We start from the raw sequence: 16,968 nt of genomic DNA on the forward strand, positions 1-16,968 counted from the left end.
TTCATGTATTATTATTATTATTATTGCTTTGGGTCTCTTCTTTGGTGCGTGCGTGTTGGTAGATGTTCTTTCGGCAGCACCTAGAGGAGAAAGAGAGAATGACACAATTAAAAATAACTAAACGATAACGCGGCATTGACCAGATGTGGGCGAAGTGGACTTGGGCTCCGTCTTTAAATCTGGCACACTGATTTATTGTCATATTTGTTGCATTCATCAATTTGACCTTTTTTCCCCCAATTAAAATTGTTTAATTTAATCAAACAATGTAAACATTTGTACTTTTTTTCTGTTTTGAAATGTATTCATTCATTTTTAGTCATTCATCTCATTAAATTGGTTTAGTGATTTCTGTGATGTAGAAAAATGAAACAAGATTTGAAATATAAATAATTTTACATACCCGGTATACCTTTTTTAAATATATACTTTGTTAAAAGGTTAGTGCATTGATGAGCTTTCAATTATTGGTTATTAAAAAACAGAATTACATTAAAAAATAATTTTACGAATACTTAAAAAATGTCAACCAATTCAGTTTTTTTTAAATGTATTTTTTTTTCAAAGTTACACACAGCCTGGCCCATCTGTTGCTTCAAAACAACTCAATTGTGGCTCTTGAGCATAAAAGTTGGCCATGGCCTGACATGATGGCGGTGGCGAGGCCGGTTTCCTGGCGACTGCTCACCCGGCGAAGGGCTGCATGTCTGCAGGGGTTTCCGGTAGGGGCATTCCGTAGCTTTCAGGCAGCAGAAGACTAAGCAACGACGCCATGGCGATTAGCATGCCCATCAGGATGTACGGCAGCGACGGCGAATAGCTTCCTGTGGCACCCGAGCACAGTCGAGGTGACAAATGAGGTGACAAACCATCCGACAGGACAAAAAGGTGAAGCGACAGAGAGAGAGAGAGAGAGACTGGGGGGGTGGGGGACGTGAACTCCAGCCGATTGCTTATCGACATGATTTACAATACAATATAATACCCAAAGTCGGGTAATACTTACTCAGGTAGATGATGTAGGGTGCAAGGATGCTGCCTATCCTTGCGACCATGGAGCAGGCGCCCATGGCCGTGTTCCTCAGCACGGTCGGGTAGAGCTCCACCGAGTAAGCGTAGACGTGACTGAACGCCGCTGTCAAGCAGAACTTGCCCATCATCTCCAAAGACACTGCCAGCCAGTGCAGATCTGCCGGCGGGAAGATAGCACTCGTCGCAATCCTGTTTTGGGCGTTTCTATAGTTAAAGGTGTCACCGAAGAGCAAAATACTAGCATTTCACATAAAGCTCATTTTCTCCGCTTTAAAGTCAGAGACCGGTGTTTTTGGGCAAGCTAACCCGTCTTCTACCGCTTTGCTGGAATGGAACGGAGAAAGTTAGAAACAAACTTTTCTTTTCTATTGGAAAGCTAGGTTCCGTTTATGTGATTTTTTCGCGTGCGATATAGCTAAACCAAAATAGCTAACCATTCCTGTATCCAAAAGACACCAAGTCCATCCTGGCTTACTTATACCAAGCGCATTGGGTTGTGGATTTGACCAAGCACCCTGGGTCAGGATTTTGTTACAAGGGGTTAATTTAAAAAAATTATATACAGTATACGCAAACAATTTTCAACCCAATCTTGGGTGTGGCACAGGTGTCACCAACCTGCCTGAATGACCTGGTTTACCAGGAGGAAGAATCCTGAAGAGAAGAGCCAGCCGGCCATGGTGAGGCGGCGGGGGAAGCGGCGGAACATGAGCCACGTGATGATGTAGGCAGGAATCTCCACAGCCGCCGACAGGAAACAGTTGAGGTAGGCGTCGCCGTGCAGGTTGGACGTGTTGAGGGACAAGGCCAGGTAGCTCATGGTGATCGTGGCCCTGTGGAGGGAAATTGACACCGCTTCAGCCATAGTCAAAACAGTTTTCCGTTTCTTTTCAGGGTGGCTTTTAAAAACACACGGTGGATTTGAACACAATTGGGTTCAGCTTTTGAGTCTCACAGCACCAGACAAGTCATTCGCTATGTGTGTGCGTGCAACTCACCAGACATGCCATAGCACAGCTGACAACCAGCGCATGTTGCGAATGTAGAGCAAGTCACAGATGTTGTACGCCTTCATCTTTTCCGAGCCATCTTTCTACAGAGCAATAAACATTTCACGCGCACACACACACACACACACACATTTTATATATACAGTGTATATATATACACACACACTGTATATATATATATAAAGAGAGAGAGATAGTATACATACAGTGTATACAGTAAGTAGTCTCAATATTAGCAGAATAAAGTCCCCCCCCCCGAGATAAACTACTTCTAATGCATTACAATGAAAAAATGATCATCTGAGAAGAAAATATTTTTTCAATTAGAAAGTAACTCAATTAGGAGAATAGTTATTTTTTTCAAAGAGAAAAAGCCCATCTTTAGAGAGTTTAAAATTTAAATCACAATAAATCAACCAATAAACGATATTTTTGCAAAAAACAGACTAATTTAAAAAAAGGTTAAGATTGCGAGTAGGAATGAGACTTTTTTTTTCTTTTCATCACTTTTTCCTCGACAAGGAATGCTCTGATTGGGGGGTCAGAGAGTGTTCATTTTACCAGACATTCCAGTTCCAACAGGTCCCCCCGCCACCCCCGCTGGCTCCCACATTTGAGCACACACACACTCACACACACGCACACACACACACGTGCGTGGCAGCGTGTAAATTAGTGTCAGCAGTTGGACATTGACCAGTGAACCAGATAATGGTCGGCAATAAAAAAAAAAAAAAAAAAAAAGGGTCTAACAAGAGCAAAAACAGCTCCGGATATGCTGGTTCGCTGATTGATAGTGACATGCTAAGATTGGGTGCATATGAAAAGTTTATAAAAGTAAATAAGAAAGAATAGTCAGCCTCAGTATTCTATGTCACAAATGGCACTCCTATTTGATTATTTGTTTGGAAATTGCAAACAAATTAGTATTTTGACCGTCTTAAAAATATCACCGTCGAGTTTGTTATTTTTGCAGCGCTCATCTGAGCCACCTGCGGCTTGCTCTGGTCATAATTCACAGGAATCAAGTTGTATTTTGAGAGGAAAATGTCAAAAGCTCATGAGAATAAAATTGAAGATGATGGCAATAAAGACAGATTTTTCTAGAAAAAAAAAATCTTGAAGATCATCACAAGGCCAATAAAAAAAACGTCAACATCTTATAAGTACACTACAGTCATAATTTGAAATAATAAAACTAGTCATTGGGGATTTTTATAAAATAATGAAGGTTTTTCAACTTCCGACCAATGTACGCCACCGATCCCAATTTGAGGACTGATTTCCTCTCCTTGTCGGGCAAAAACACAAACCTGCAAAGGAGTGAAGATTTTTGTTGGCGCCTCGACTTTGTTGGACTTGGCGGCACGTTTCACAATGTCCTCGGCCTCGGCAATCCGTCCTTGAGACAGCAACCAGCGTGGGGACTCGGGGATGGACCTGCACGATCGCAAAAACCTTAGCGCATAGGGCAGCGAAATGGGCATCGGGATAGATAAAATGCCACCAGCACCTTACCACCAGAAAGTTAAGAGGAGGAGGCCGGGGGCGTTGATGCCCAGCAGCAGCATCCTCCAATCTCGCAGGAAGTAGGCGTGGAGCGGCAGCAGCATGTAGCCCAAGGCGAAGAATAAACATAAGCCCGCCGTGGTGAAGAACAGGCGCGCTTGAGCACTGAGGAGCTCCGCACCTGCGAGGCAAAGCTTGCACCTCACTCACAAATAAAATTCTTTTTAATTTTAATAATAATAATTATATATAATAAAATAATTTTTTAATTTACCTTATATATAAAAAAACAAAAAACAAAAAAAACAAAAGGCAACTATCCCACTAAGATTGCAACTTCTTTCTTTAAAAAAAAAAACAAAACAAAACATAAAAAACAGTTCACAATTTGCCTGAGCGTTGGTTTGTGACGCGTACAGAGCACGAAGGCAGTCAGGTAGCTGGTCATGGTGCACATGCCCCCGAGGAATTGCAGGACGCAGAAAACTACCCAGGAGTGACTAAATCCCTGCAGGAAAACACACAGCTTGTGGCCAGCGATCGCGGAAAACAGCACAACCTTCCTGCCAAACCTGAAAGGGGAAACGGATTCATCAACCGGCTGTAATGCGTTGCAAAAAAAAGGAGTCAGTGCGCAGTTGCTCCTTCCATACTGCGACGATGTAGAGTGGCGTTAGATGAAGACAATTCAGACAATGTGAAGAAATCACGACAATGACGCGATGTTTTTCTTCTTCAGATTTACGGGAAGAATTGTCCGTGGGTCAAAAGAGCCATACTTTTGCCTTCTCCGAGAGCTAAGAAGGAAGGACTCTTAACATGTTCTCCTCTTTTAATTGGGGACCGCTATCACATGGTCAAATAATGACAAGAGCCGGTGAGTTATTCGTCGGTTATTGATTATTTTGTATCGACGTGTGCATGTGTTAACCTGTCGGAGAGCTGCCCGGACAGGAAGGATCCGACGAGGTAGCCGCAAAAGTAGAGCGACAACGTCAGCGGCTTCTTCCACTGCTGACCGCACACGAGGTCCCACTGCGATACACGGGCGCACACACACACACACACACACACACACAACACATAACAATTCAAAGCCACATAAGCCTGCGTCGGTGAAAAAGTTTCTTCATACATTTGTCGCCCATCTGGGGCGCCTGCTTCTTGAGGGTCAACTGGGCAAATTCCGCAGTGGCAATTATTGTTATGAATTCACTAGTCATTGCCACAAAATGGCCGCTTCAATCAGAAATGGTGGACTTCACATTTTTGGTGGATTCGGAGCACCTGAAAATGTGGACATTTTGATGAAAAAAAAAAACAATTCCACTCACTTCTGAGACGATGGTGGAGGTGTAGACGCTTCGGTCGTATTCCCAACCGTCTAGGCAGCCCTCTCGGGGCACGGCAGTCAGGTTGACATCGGAGGGCTGAAAGCCCGCCTCCGAGTAAGTCAGCAGAGCATCCAAGCGGTACCGGGAGCATTCCGCCGGGCGGCCGTCCTCCTCCAGGGGTATGCTGACATTGCGCCACTCTTCCGTCAGGTTTACCCTGTGCGCCGGCACCAGACAGCGGTGGGCCGGCGTGTCGGCCACGAAGACCCCCATCGGGCTGGTAAAACCGTTGGGCACCATTGTGATGGCGAGCAGCAAGGAGAGGCGACGTTGGAAGGGTCCCCAGACCTTCAAGAACTCTGTCTTGGCCTCATAGTCATTCTCGTTGTCCATCCTGTACGTCGGCGACTGATTCTGGACCGGAGTCGATTTTGTTGTTTGGACTGGTCCACTCAAGTGAAACAATTTCAGCACTGCAGCACCACCCTCACACTCTGTGTACACACACGCACACACAAGTACTACATTAACTCAAGTCCACATTCAACTCCTGGACATTTATTGTTAGCACTGAAATGGAGCACGTGGAAATGACACAACCATTCACAAGACAACAAACCAAAGTGATTTTACGAGTCCCGTCGCCGGAATTTTTCAGAAGATTTTGCCACTCAACCTTAGTTCCTTTTACCAGCATGAAATTTGGCAGACTGTCATGAGCAGACCCACAACAAAAAGTCACAAGAAGCCATGCCCACAAATAGGAGACAATTTTCGTACGTACCGTCATTGGCGTCGGTGACATCGCTGGAATGTAGAGAAGTCAGCCCCAAAGCCGGAGTCTCTCATTTGGCAGACATACTGTATCCATGATGACGAGCCCCACAAAAACCAGCAAAGTCCTTCCGCTCCTTCAACAATAACAAGCCATGGTTTACTCCCAAACTCAGGCAACTCAGGAAAGAGAAAGAGACCGCATTTAGAAGTGGAGATCGGGCACTGTACAAACACACCCAAAACCAATTGACAAAGGAAATGAACATTGCTAAGAGAAGCTATGCGGAGAGGCTGAAAAACCAGTTCTCTGCTAACGACGCCGCATCTGCGTGGAATGGCCTGAAAGCAATCACTAACTATAGAATGCCAACACCCCCCCCCCCCCCAACAGTGAACAATAAGGCTCTTGCTAATCTCGTCGCAATGATTGTTTTTGTTTCCTCATCCTATTTGTGTTTTGCGTTAGCAAGGTTGCATGTTAGCATAAACTTTGACGTGGTGGCCGGTTGAGAGTGGCCCTAAAACACAGTTCTTTTGGCCGCTTGAAAGCTACTTAGCGCCATTTAGAGTACAAGCACGTGCACTTCTAAAGAGTATTTAAAAGTGTGGAATGTTTTGGGGAGCAAACAGTCGCCCACTGCTGTGCGACTGGCCATGGTGGTGGGACAGAGGCGGCGCAGATGGACCGGGCCACTTTTTGAAGCGTTTGATCATAGCTCAGTAAATCAAATCAGCCGGTCGAGGGGATGTGTCGGGCTGAATTATTTCCTCGGTCTCCTTCTATGAGTACTGATTGTTTTTCCTCCCGCTAGATGAGAGCGGGTTCATCGTGAAAGGGGGGTTTTTAATGCTCTGCTGGGTGTGAGGGGACTCGCTGGACCACCGAGGGTCCGGCTCAGTGATTGAGAATCACCACAGCACACGCAGCGTTCAGCATGGGCGACTACAACGAAGACACGGCCTTCCTGGGCCAAACCGGACCTCACTTCTGGATGACTTTCATCCTTCTCAACACCATTTTCGTCTCCACCGGTTTCAACGGGCTCTACATCGTTTTCGTCGGGGCGGCCCCCGAGCACCGCTGCCTCGTGCCAGAGGTCAACCTCACGGCGGCGTGGCGGGACGCCATCATTCCCGTCACCGAGGCGGACGGACGCGAGGTACGTAGCCAGTGTCGGCGCTACAAGCTGGACGTGGTCCGGAACCTCTCGGCGGAGGGATACGCTCCCGGGACGGACGTCAACCTCACAGGCTTGGAGCAGGAGGCCTGCCTGGACGGCTGGAGCTACAACAGAGACATTTACCCGGACAACATTGTCACTGAGGTCAGAATGCCGTTCGCATGATAAAGATGTCCAAATGTGCGGGAAAAATTGATCGGATGTGTCTTTGCAGTGGGACTTGGTGTGTGACGATCAGTGGAAAGTTCCTTTTGCATCCTCTACTCTCTTCGTAGGGTATCTCGTGGGCTCGCTGATCTCAGGCCAGCTTTCTGACAGGTACCTCATCCTGACTGATCAGCTCAAATTATTATTTTTTAATTGCTTCAGGGATCGAAATAAAGATATTGTGGGCATGGTGCATGCCTGCATCCGTTACGCTCGTGTCCACAAAAGAGAGCCGTTGCATGTCGGGAGTTTGTTTGTGAGAACATTTGTCTTGGAAAATTCCACTGACAATGACCGAGCTTTAAGCGAAAGGCGACCGAGTACTTTTCCTTGGGGGATTTGTTGGAGAACTCCCCCTTTCTGTTCTCAACGCCGTCCTTTTCCAGCTGGATAAACTCCTATAGCGTACCCTCGCACCCCCACCCGCTTTCCCCGACATGTGAGGCAAAAGCAACGAGCCAGGCTTGTGGCCAGCTGCGGGGTCAGAGAGTGTGACGCGAGAGCGCAAACGGCAGGCAGCACATTCGAGTGGTTACGCTCTAGCAAAAAAAAAAAAAAAAAGTCACGAGAACAAAAGACTTTCTGGTAAATCCTCCGGGACTTTGACCCAAGGACGTGACTTTTGGAATGGAACATGGTTTAATATTCACTTTGCATGTTTTGTTAAGTCATGACATCAAGGCGCCAAACCTTGAAGTTTCCATCGTTATTTCCTCTTTAGGTTTGGTAGAAAGAAGACCGTTTTTATCTCCTTAGGAGCTCAATCCATCTCAGTCCTGTTGCAGTCCTTCTCCCAGTCATGGAGGATGTTCTGCATCATGTTCCTGTTTGTCGGAGCGTCCCAGATTTCCATCTACATCTCTGCTTTCGTATTAGGTACGATCTCAACTCTTCTCGCCTCGTGTCTTTTTGAATAAGCATCCATTTTTTTGTTTCTCTTTCCCGGAACAGGAACGGAGGTTTTGAGCAAGACGCTTCGTGTGATGTTCACGACGCTCGGAGCGTTCCTCTTCTACGGCATCGGCTACATGATTCTTCCGTGGATTGCGTACAGCATCAGAGAGTGGAGAACCCTCCTCGCCGTTCTGGCGGCCACCTCTGTGGTCTACGTTCCTCTCTGGTGGTACGTTACCGGAGTCACTCAAGAAAAATCCGGGGTTTCGAGTCACGGATCGCGGTTGCATGTTTGCAGGTTCATCCCGGAGTCCCCCCGGTGGCTGATCACTCAGGGAAGAGTGGCGGAGGCCGAAGCCATCGTCAGAGACGCTGCGCGGAAGAACAAAGTTGAGGCGCCGCTTGTTATCTTCAGAGGATCCGAGGTGGAGTTTCCGCGTGCCGTTTCACAAGTAGCGTCCGCGCTAAGTTTCTTTAGAATTGCCACGTCGGGTAACCTGACAGGAGAGCAAAGATGGTGACGAGTAGCGCTTACACATCGGGGAGAGCGGAAAGTGTCGCATAACGGCGGCACGGAAGACAAGTGGCGACGATGCCGGTTGATGCATTTCGGGTTTTTCCTTGCGTCTCCAGTCACCGCCTCCGAGCAAGACGTACACCGTGCTCGACGTCCTGAGATCCAAGAACATGAGATGCATCACGCTGATGTGTCTTGTTCTGTGGTGAGCGCCATCACAAATAATCACTGGGACCTTGACTAATTCGTTACGCAAGCTGCTGAATGTTCCATCTTTGATCCCAAACAGGATGGCCATCAACGTGGGCTATTTTGGTTTATCCCTGAACACTTCCAACCTCAGCGGCGACCCCTTCATGAACTGCTTCTTGTCGGCAACCACCGAGGTCCCCGCCTATATTGTGTCCACGTGGTTGTTGAAGAGATGTCCCAGAAGGGCTTTGCTTTCCACCTTTCTGGTCATCGGTGGAGGAGTCCTGCTGCTCATCCAGTTCATACCGCCGAGTAAGTCCGATCAAATGTCTGTCACGCGGGGTGAGCCGCAGGCCGACTCGCATGGGCCACCCGCGGACCGACTCTGTTGTGTGAATCCGCAAGCTAGATGGTTCCAGTGCCACCCGAGGCTTTAAGCTCATATATTGTCAGCCCCTCGGACATGTAGAAAAAATGTTTGGTGTTCGATTGACAGTTAACAGTCGAGCATTAGGGTCATTGTGAAGCCTCATTTGATATACTGGGCAATATTTTTGAATCCTTCTCTTGGTGTCTGACAAATTCATAAGCTGTATTTATTTTCACTTTAAAGTGAGTTAAAGATGGTTAGTCCAGTGGTTAGCACGTCGGCTTCACAGTGCAGAGGTACCGGGTTCGATTCCAGCTCCGGCCTCCCTGTGTGGAGTTTGCATGTTCTCCCCGGGCCTGCGTGGGTTTTCTCCGGGTGCTTCGGTTTCCTCCCACATTCCAAAAATATGCATGGCAGGCTGATTGAACACTCTAAATTGTCCCTAGGTGTGAGTGTGAGCGTGGATGGTTGTTCGTCTATGTGTGCCCTGCGATTGGCTGGCAACCGATTCAGGGTGTCCCCCGCCTACTGCCCGGAGACAGCTGGGATAGGCTCCAGCACCCCCCGCGACCCTAGTGAGGATCAAGCGGTACGGAAGATGAATGAATGAATGAATATTTGGACGATTGTGTGTTTGGGGTAATAATTTGGGGGATTCTGGGTCTCTCTCTCTCCCAGGGCTTGAGTATGTGGCCTTAGCTCTGGAAATGACCGGAAAATTTGGCTTCACCATGGCCTTCGGCATCGTCTACATCTACACGGCAGAGCTCTACCCCACCGTGCTCAGGAACCTCGGCATGGGAATATGCTCGTCGGCCGCTCGCATCGGAAGCATCACGGCTCCTTATGTCATCTATTTAGGTACGTTGTGTTATCGTGCGCCTGTAAATTTTTTTTTAGCTTTGTTGTGTTATTTTCTTTTTTTTTAATGCGTATTTTGTATTTTCCACTTGCAGGCACTTACAACAAGGCGTTGCCATACATCCTCATGGGAAGTCTCACCATCGGATCCTGCGTGGTCAACATCTTCCTTCCGGAGACCTTGAACAGAGACCTTCCGGAAACTCTGGAAGAGATGCAGGAATGGCAAGGGTACGGCTCATCTGCGAAAGAAACAAAAGATGTCGTGTTTAGGGACAATCCTCACTCCGCTGTCTTGTCTAGGTGGTGCTGTGGAACCAAAATCAAGAACTACGCGGAAAACGGAGGAAGTGGACACCCGCAAAAACAAAACTGAGCCAAAAATAAACTGCACAGTCTTACTGTGTAGCTTCCCAAGTAGCATTTATTCACTCGGTGTGTCAGAAACTAAGGTTAACTTTTGAAATTTGAATTTTTTTTTGGGGGGGGGGAGTAAGTTGGGGCTGCTCATTGGGATTTTGATGATTATCTGGTCGAACTTTGCATTTGTGTTTGACGTCAAAACACATGGAAACCTTACTGGTCTTTACATCAGGGGTGTCAAACTCAATTTTGTCGCGGGCCGCATTGTAGTTACCATTTCCCTTGGGGGGCGTTATGATGTGTTAATAAGTCAAGAATAATGGTTTATTCAACAATTGTTTAAGTAACTCCAATGAGGGGTTTGCTAGTATATCCTATCATGGAAGTTGTCATCTTTGATTTGCTTTCGCGGGCCACATAAAATGATGTGGCGGGCCAGATTTGTCCCCCGGGGCCTTGAGTTTGACACCTGTGCTTTACATGGCCATCAAACGAAAGTGCATAAATCTCAAATGTTTGCATAAATGTCAACTGTGTACAGTACCAAGGTATCAAGACGATTTCCGGCCACCAGATGAGTTCACCGTCAAAATCCGACACGGCGGCTGCGGTCTGCGATGCTGTACAAGTGCGATGGAGCCGAATGCGAGCTCAGCTATATGTCACAAGCTCGTGCAGGCCTACCTAAAAACATTAAAAGCGAAAGGCATTGTTGCTCAGGCCGGTGCAGACATGAAATTGCATGCACAATCAGCAACACTGAGTCAATGATCATCAAAAGCGAAGGCGGGTTTACTGTTAATTATTCGTGAACCTGCTAAGCAAACCCAGCCGAATGATTGACTTGCCAGATTAAAGTGAAGTGATTTGTAATTTGATAGCCAATCTTGTCAACCTTCGGTTGAAATTGCCGATATTTGTTTGAATTCTGGAGCACCATTAAAGGTTGGACTACTTACTACGTGTGGAACATGCAAATGTCCTCTGATTGTTCTGTTATCCCGGACGAGTGCAAAGTTGAAGTTTGTCGTCTTGGCATTAAACATTGTCCCATGAACATGAACCCAAAGAACTCCACTGCTGCACCTCATCACAAGTGACTTTTGTGTGTGTGTGGGGGGGGGGGGGTGTTTGGGTCTAGAATCACAAATTTGTCATAAGTGAAAAAGCAATTTCTGACAGTGTGTCCAGGTGACGTGTTAATCATTAACACGTTATCCAAGAGGTGATCCATTCGCTCAAGATCGAGGTATTTTCTTCCTGTCTAAGTCGCGAGTGCACGTTTGACAGTTACTGTGTAACCACCCCTGGCAGATCGGTCCATCTTCATTTCTTTTCTCGATTGTTCATTTTTGTTCATTTAATCAATGGCTGACTTGAAACTGCGAGACTACGACAGCATCACGTCCTTTCTGGGACCGTGGGGTGCCTTTCAGCGTCGGATTTTCTTCGCCTTGGCCATCAGCATCTACCCCAATGGCTTCATTGGCATCTACATCGTATTTGTCGCAGACACGCCTTCTCACCAGTGCCGCATCCCTGACAATGTCAACATCAGCCAGGCGTGGAGGAATGTGACGATCCCCGTGGAGAAGGTGGATGGCGTGGCGAAGCCCGGGTCTTGCGCCAGGCTCAACTTGGAGATGGTCAAGAACTACTCCCAGAACGGCGTGGTCCCTAACGTCGGGGTTGATGTGGCCAACATTCCTCTAGAAGCCTGCTTAGATGGGTGGACATACAGCAAAGACATTTACCAGTCGACCATTGTTACCGAGGTGAGGCAAAATTTCCCCAGTGTGGGACAAATAAAGGATATCTTAATATTAAAAAAGCTCACTCTGCCTCTTTTGGAGGATTTTCTTTTTTTTGGGGGGGGGGGGGGGCGACAGGTCTTTCGTTGTTTAACGCTATATTTGTAAAAAAAAAAAGCCAAATGTTGATGTGTCTATTGTTATTCTACTGTTCAGTGGACACGTGAGCTCAAGTTGCACATCTCAAAAGAAAACAGTGGAGACGGAGATTTGGAAAGTGGGACTTTCCCAAAAGCTCTGGCAACCCAACCAAAAAATAAAGTAAATAATGCTTGCAAAAAGGCTAAAAAATATGTGAGATGGTGCCCTGCAAGCTCAATAAGCAAGAAGGGATGATTTCTTTTTTCCTGTGTCATCCAACTCATGGTAATCCGCAAAAGTTGAATTGAGGCAACTGAAATCTTCTTGGTTGTTGAATTAGCTTCACTTGTGATCTAAAAGGCTTCTTCGGTTCCAAATAGAAGTGGCATGAGATAATGCTGTACATATTTACACATGAATGCTGAACGTTTGGATAGTCCAGTTTTACAAAGAACTATGTTTGCATGTTAATGAGATGCAAAAAAAAAAGTGTGGAAATATTTGCATTTTGGAAAAAATGCCCGTGTTGTTTTGGAAGTGGCTGAGGTGCGTTTGTTGTTGGAGTCCACTTGCATTGGGGGCCAAGTAGGTCAGTGAGTGATAGTTCCACTTTGCAATGGAGCGACTGGACCAATATTAACGAGTCAGCAGATCGTTTCCACGACTTTTCAATACCGGCAAATTTCGATTTCTTTGACATGTGCTCCTTTTCTTCATAGTGGGATCTGGTTTGTGAGAATGCACACAAAATCCCGTTGTCGTCCTCCATCCATTACCTGGGCGTACTGGTGGGGGCGTTTATTTCGGGCCAGGTGTCGGACAGGTGAGCAAAACTGCCATGTTTGCAGGTGACGATGCATTCAAGTATTCAAGATTACCAGGAATTTTCTGTGTTTGCTATATGCAGATACGGAAGGAAGCCAGCGCTGTTCACCATGATGGTCCTGCAGACAGTGGCCATCACGGCGCAGTTATTCTCAAACAGTTGGGAGATTTTCACCTTCACCTTTTTCCTGGCGGGTGCTGGCGGCTTCTCCAATTATATCATCGCCTTCGTGCTGGGTATGTTTTGGAGACGCCTTTGATGCTTTTTGATCGAAAAGAAGACACGTTGTGCATTTGTGGGGACTGAGAATCTCTGCAAAACAGGATATGATCACCCCAAAGTTTGACTGTCTTATCTCCACCATAACACCACAACATTGAGGGAGCACCCATAAAGTGTTAATCATCATCAAGTTGGCAAATGACATTGTCAACAAGCGTACCGGTAGCAGATTGTAGAATGCAGCAGTTGCCTGAAAGTGGATCTAGATCTTGGGGGCCAGGCTTCCAAGTCACAGGTGGTGAAATTAGGTGTGTGTTAGAGGGGGGTGGGGGATCATGTAAATGGCCGCGGAGAGCAGATACATAACATGTCGATCACGGTCACATTTTTTGGAACGAGAAAATATTCACTTGGCGGTTTAATTTCATAGTTGTTGGGTCGCCCGGCACTGATTTATTTTGGGGATTTATTTATTTATTTAGGGCGGCCCGGTAGTCCAGTAGTTAGCACGTCGGCTTCACAGTGCAGAGGTACCGGGTTCGATTCCAGCTCCGGCCTCCCTGTGTGGAGTTTGCATGTTCTCCCCGGGCCTGCGTGGGTTTTCTCCGGGTGCTCCGGTTTCCTCCCACATTCCAAAAACATGCGTGGCAGGCTGATTGAACTTTCTAAATTGTCCCTAGGTGTGAGTGTGAGTGCGAATGGTTGTTCGTTTCTGTGTGCCCTGCGATTGGCTGGCAACCGGTTCAGGGTGTCCCCCGCCTACTGCCCGGAGACGGCTAGGATAGGCTCCAGCACCCCCCGCGACCCTAGTGAGGATCAAGCGGCTCGGAAGATGGATTTATTTATTTATTTATTTGCTATTAGCCACTTCCTTCTATTTTATTTTTTTAATTTTTTTTGCGTCTTTTCTTATTAGGAACAGAAATTCTGAGCCCCAAAGCCCGCGTGGTCTTCTGCTCCCTGGGGGTTTTCATGAGCTCGGCCATAGGATACATGCTCATGCCCCCCGTGGCCTACTTCCTACGCTCTTGGCGGCTGCTGCTGATCCCCATGGCCGCCAGCGGACTGATATATATACCCCTGTGGTGGTAAGGGCATGCAAAGGTGACCTCATGATGTAACCTTCCACTGTGAAGTAAAACCCTTTCGCCGATGTCGACCGTTTCTGCAAGGTTCATACCCGAGTCGCCACGCTGGCTGCTCTCCCAGGGCCGAGTGGGGGAGGCTGAGACGATCCTGAAGGACGCTGCCAGGATGAACAAGGTTGCCATCCCGGAGGCCATTTTCACAGAGGCGGAGGTTAGACTTGAATGGTCCGTTTCAAAATATACACTGGTCACACACAAAAAAGCGATGGTTATCGGAGGATGGGGAGGTCAAAAGTGAGGGTGAATGTTATTGTCCTTTTTGAGAATAGCAACTTGTGCAAAAAAAAAAAGTGCTGAAACATTGAATAAGTGGACATGTGCATTGAGAGAATGTGAGATTAAGTCCACTCGGGAAAGGTTCTCATGCGTTTTGGGCATCTGTACTTTAATCAGAAAAACAATTCAAAAAGTACGCACCTCTGGAGTTGTTCAAGTCCCATATTTTATTCCAGATTGAAGATGCGACGCTGAAGAAAGACGAGAAATACAACATTAGCTCGATCCTGCGCAGCTGCAACATATTCACCATCACTTTGCTGTGTTCAATTCTGTGGTATGCCCTTTTTCTTTTGTCCATTCTCACCATGCCTGGAAAATGTTTCGGAAAGTCTGGCAAAGGTAAATCATAGCAAGCACATTTAGAGGACGTGCAGCAGGCACAATTCATGATCCTTGCGGAACGTGTAAATGATTTCGAAAAAGACTGATTGTAAAACACAGAGCATCTACTCATCATTTCATCCTGAAATTTAATCCTGAACTTTAGCAGTGGTCTATAACGTTACATACCGGGCGCCACAGGTTCATCATCACCATCAGCTACTACGCTCTGATCCTCAACACGTCTAACCTTCACGGCGACCCGTACCTCAACTCCTTCTTGTCAGCGGTGACGGAGGTTCCGGCGTACCTGATCGCCCTGCTGCTGCTGCACTTTTGCTACCGCCGCCTGTGCCAGTCGTCTACGCTGCTGATGGGTGGCGTCATGATCCTGTGCGTGCACCTCATTCCCATAGGTAACGGCCACGCAAGAATTCGAAGCGTGGCAGTACGCGAAATCCTATTAGCAGATTTAAAGTGTACCGCCGGCGCCGCATTTCAAAGGGAGCAATAGTGCCAAGTTTGACAAACAACCGGTGTTGCCATTTTGTTTAGGAATAAAGTTGAGTTGAATTACGAACGCCATTCTGTGTGGCCGTGTTGTCAGATCTGCAGTGGGTGGCCGTGCTGCTCGAGATGCTGGGCAAATTCGGCGTGACGTCAGCCTTTTGCATTGTGTACGCCGTCTCGTCCGAGCTCTTTCCCACCGTCATTCGGAACACGGCCATGGGCTGCTGCTCGATGGCGGCTCGCGTCGGGACGATCATCTCGCCTTTCATCATCTACCTCGGTATGTACAGTGTTAACCCACCCGTTATTTCCATGGTAGCAAATAAACCGAAGTGAAAGAAAATGTGGATTTATCTTCCAATAGGACAATATTATAAGGCCCTGCCATATATTCTGATGGGATCTTTGGCCATTTCTGGGGCCTTCCTCTGTCTCCTGCTGCCGGAGTCATTTGGGAAGCCTTTGCCGGAGACCCTAACGCAAATGCAGACTATATGGAGGTGAGTTTTGAGTACTGATGCCATGCAGGACATGGAAATCAAACTTTTTTTGTTTTTGTTTTTACTATTTTCACAGACGAAAAGGTCAAGACAAAAAGGAAGCTGATACACAGGATTATCAGAGTAAAGAATCCAAGTTTTAGTGAATCAATTAGCACCGGGATCTGGATTTTTCACCTGTATTTTTGTACACTATATTATGACCTCCCCAGAACTCAAAGCAAAGATTTGCTTTTGCCCGTCTTGACAAAGAGAGGTTATTGTGAAGCGTAGTTGGGCTCTTGATTGATTGAGATTTCATAATTTTGTACGGTGGAAGAAATGGGAATACAACGTGAGCAACACACATGTTGATAGCCTGTCCAGATATTTTTGCAAGTTGATAAAAATCAAATTAAAAGGGTATTATATATAATTGCAAGTAATGTTTTGCGATGAAGTACATTTCAGAGTCTGTACACGTTTGCTTTTACTGTACTTGTAGAGGATGTAGAGTAAAATGTCTATACACCCCTGTTCAAATGCCAAGTTATCCTGCTAGAAAAATAAATGACACCAAGGTAAGTCAAAAGTCGATCTTGGTTTCATCGGACTATTTTCCCACATGCATTTGGGAGATTTCAAGTGTGTTGTAGCAGCATTTTAAAACCAGGGTTGAATTTTTGACGATAATTTGAAGAGGACATAACCAAAAAAACACCATACCAACAGTGAAGAAGCTTGGTAATGGCCCCATCATGCTTGACATCCATCCATTTTCAGCTGAGAGTGGGGTCTCAGTAGAGTAGTTCCAAAACGTACCGGTAGTGTCAGCACAAAACCTTCAGGCTTCTGTGAGAAAGAAAACATTTAAGCCAGGAAAAGCGTACTAGAACAAATGCATTTTTGTTGTTAAGAAGGGGCACTTTAAATGCTAGTAGGTGTGCATTAACTACCATTTAACATGTGTTTTTCCTCTGGCAAAGATTTTGTTGTACCGGTTTTAAGGACACATTCATGGTGAATAAAGTTTTGAAATGATTT

The 16,968-nt window shown here is 46.5% G+C and overlaps 2 protein-coding genes and 1 pseudogene across 2 annotated transcripts; 2 read left to right on the top strand and 1 right to left on the bottom strand.

Annotated features, from left to right (window-relative positions):
• Position 1: 1 nt before the first annotated feature.
• Positions 2-10,118, bottom strand: LOC127588811 (solute carrier family 22 member 5-like). Its single transcript, XM_052047677.1, has 11 exons — positions 10,026-10,118; positions 4,886-5,379; positions 4,483-4,586; positions 3,969-4,123; positions 3,561-3,732; positions 3,356-3,482; positions 2,031-2,125; positions 1,651-1,865; positions 1,007-1,189; positions 689-824; positions 2-80 (listed from the first exon to the last, which is right to left on the bottom strand). Exons 2-11 carry the CDS (start codon positions 5,276-5,278, stop codon positions 2-4), a joined length of 1,659 nt encoding a protein of 552 aa, XP_051903637.1. The 5' UTR covers positions 5,279-5,379; positions 10,026-10,118.
• Positions 6,550-10,301, top strand: LOC127587908 (solute carrier family 22 member 5-like; annotated as a pseudogene).
• Positions 10,302-11,387: 1,086 nt separating this feature from the next.
• Positions 11,388-16,519, top strand: LOC127587909 (solute carrier family 22 member 4-like). The gene is made up of 10 exons (XM_052046381.1): positions 11,388-12,022; positions 12,859-12,962; positions 13,047-13,201; positions 14,104-14,275; positions 14,360-14,486; positions 14,788-14,888; positions 15,137-15,351; positions 15,543-15,725; positions 15,810-15,945; positions 16,022-16,519. Exons 1-10 carry the CDS (start codon positions 11,615-11,617, stop codon positions 16,086-16,088), a joined length of 1,668 nt encoding a protein of 555 aa, XP_051902341.1. The 5' UTR covers positions 11,388-11,614; the 3' UTR covers positions 16,089-16,519.
• Positions 16,520-16,968: the final 449 nt, after the last annotated feature.

This window comes from Hippocampus zosterae, chromosome 16 (genome assembly GCF_025434085.1).
Source record: "Hippocampus zosterae strain Florida chromosome 16, ASM2543408v3, whole genome shotgun sequence".
In the NCBI taxonomy this organism is placed as follows: domain Eukaryota; kingdom Metazoa; phylum Chordata; class Actinopteri; order Syngnathiformes; family Syngnathidae; genus Hippocampus; species Hippocampus zosterae.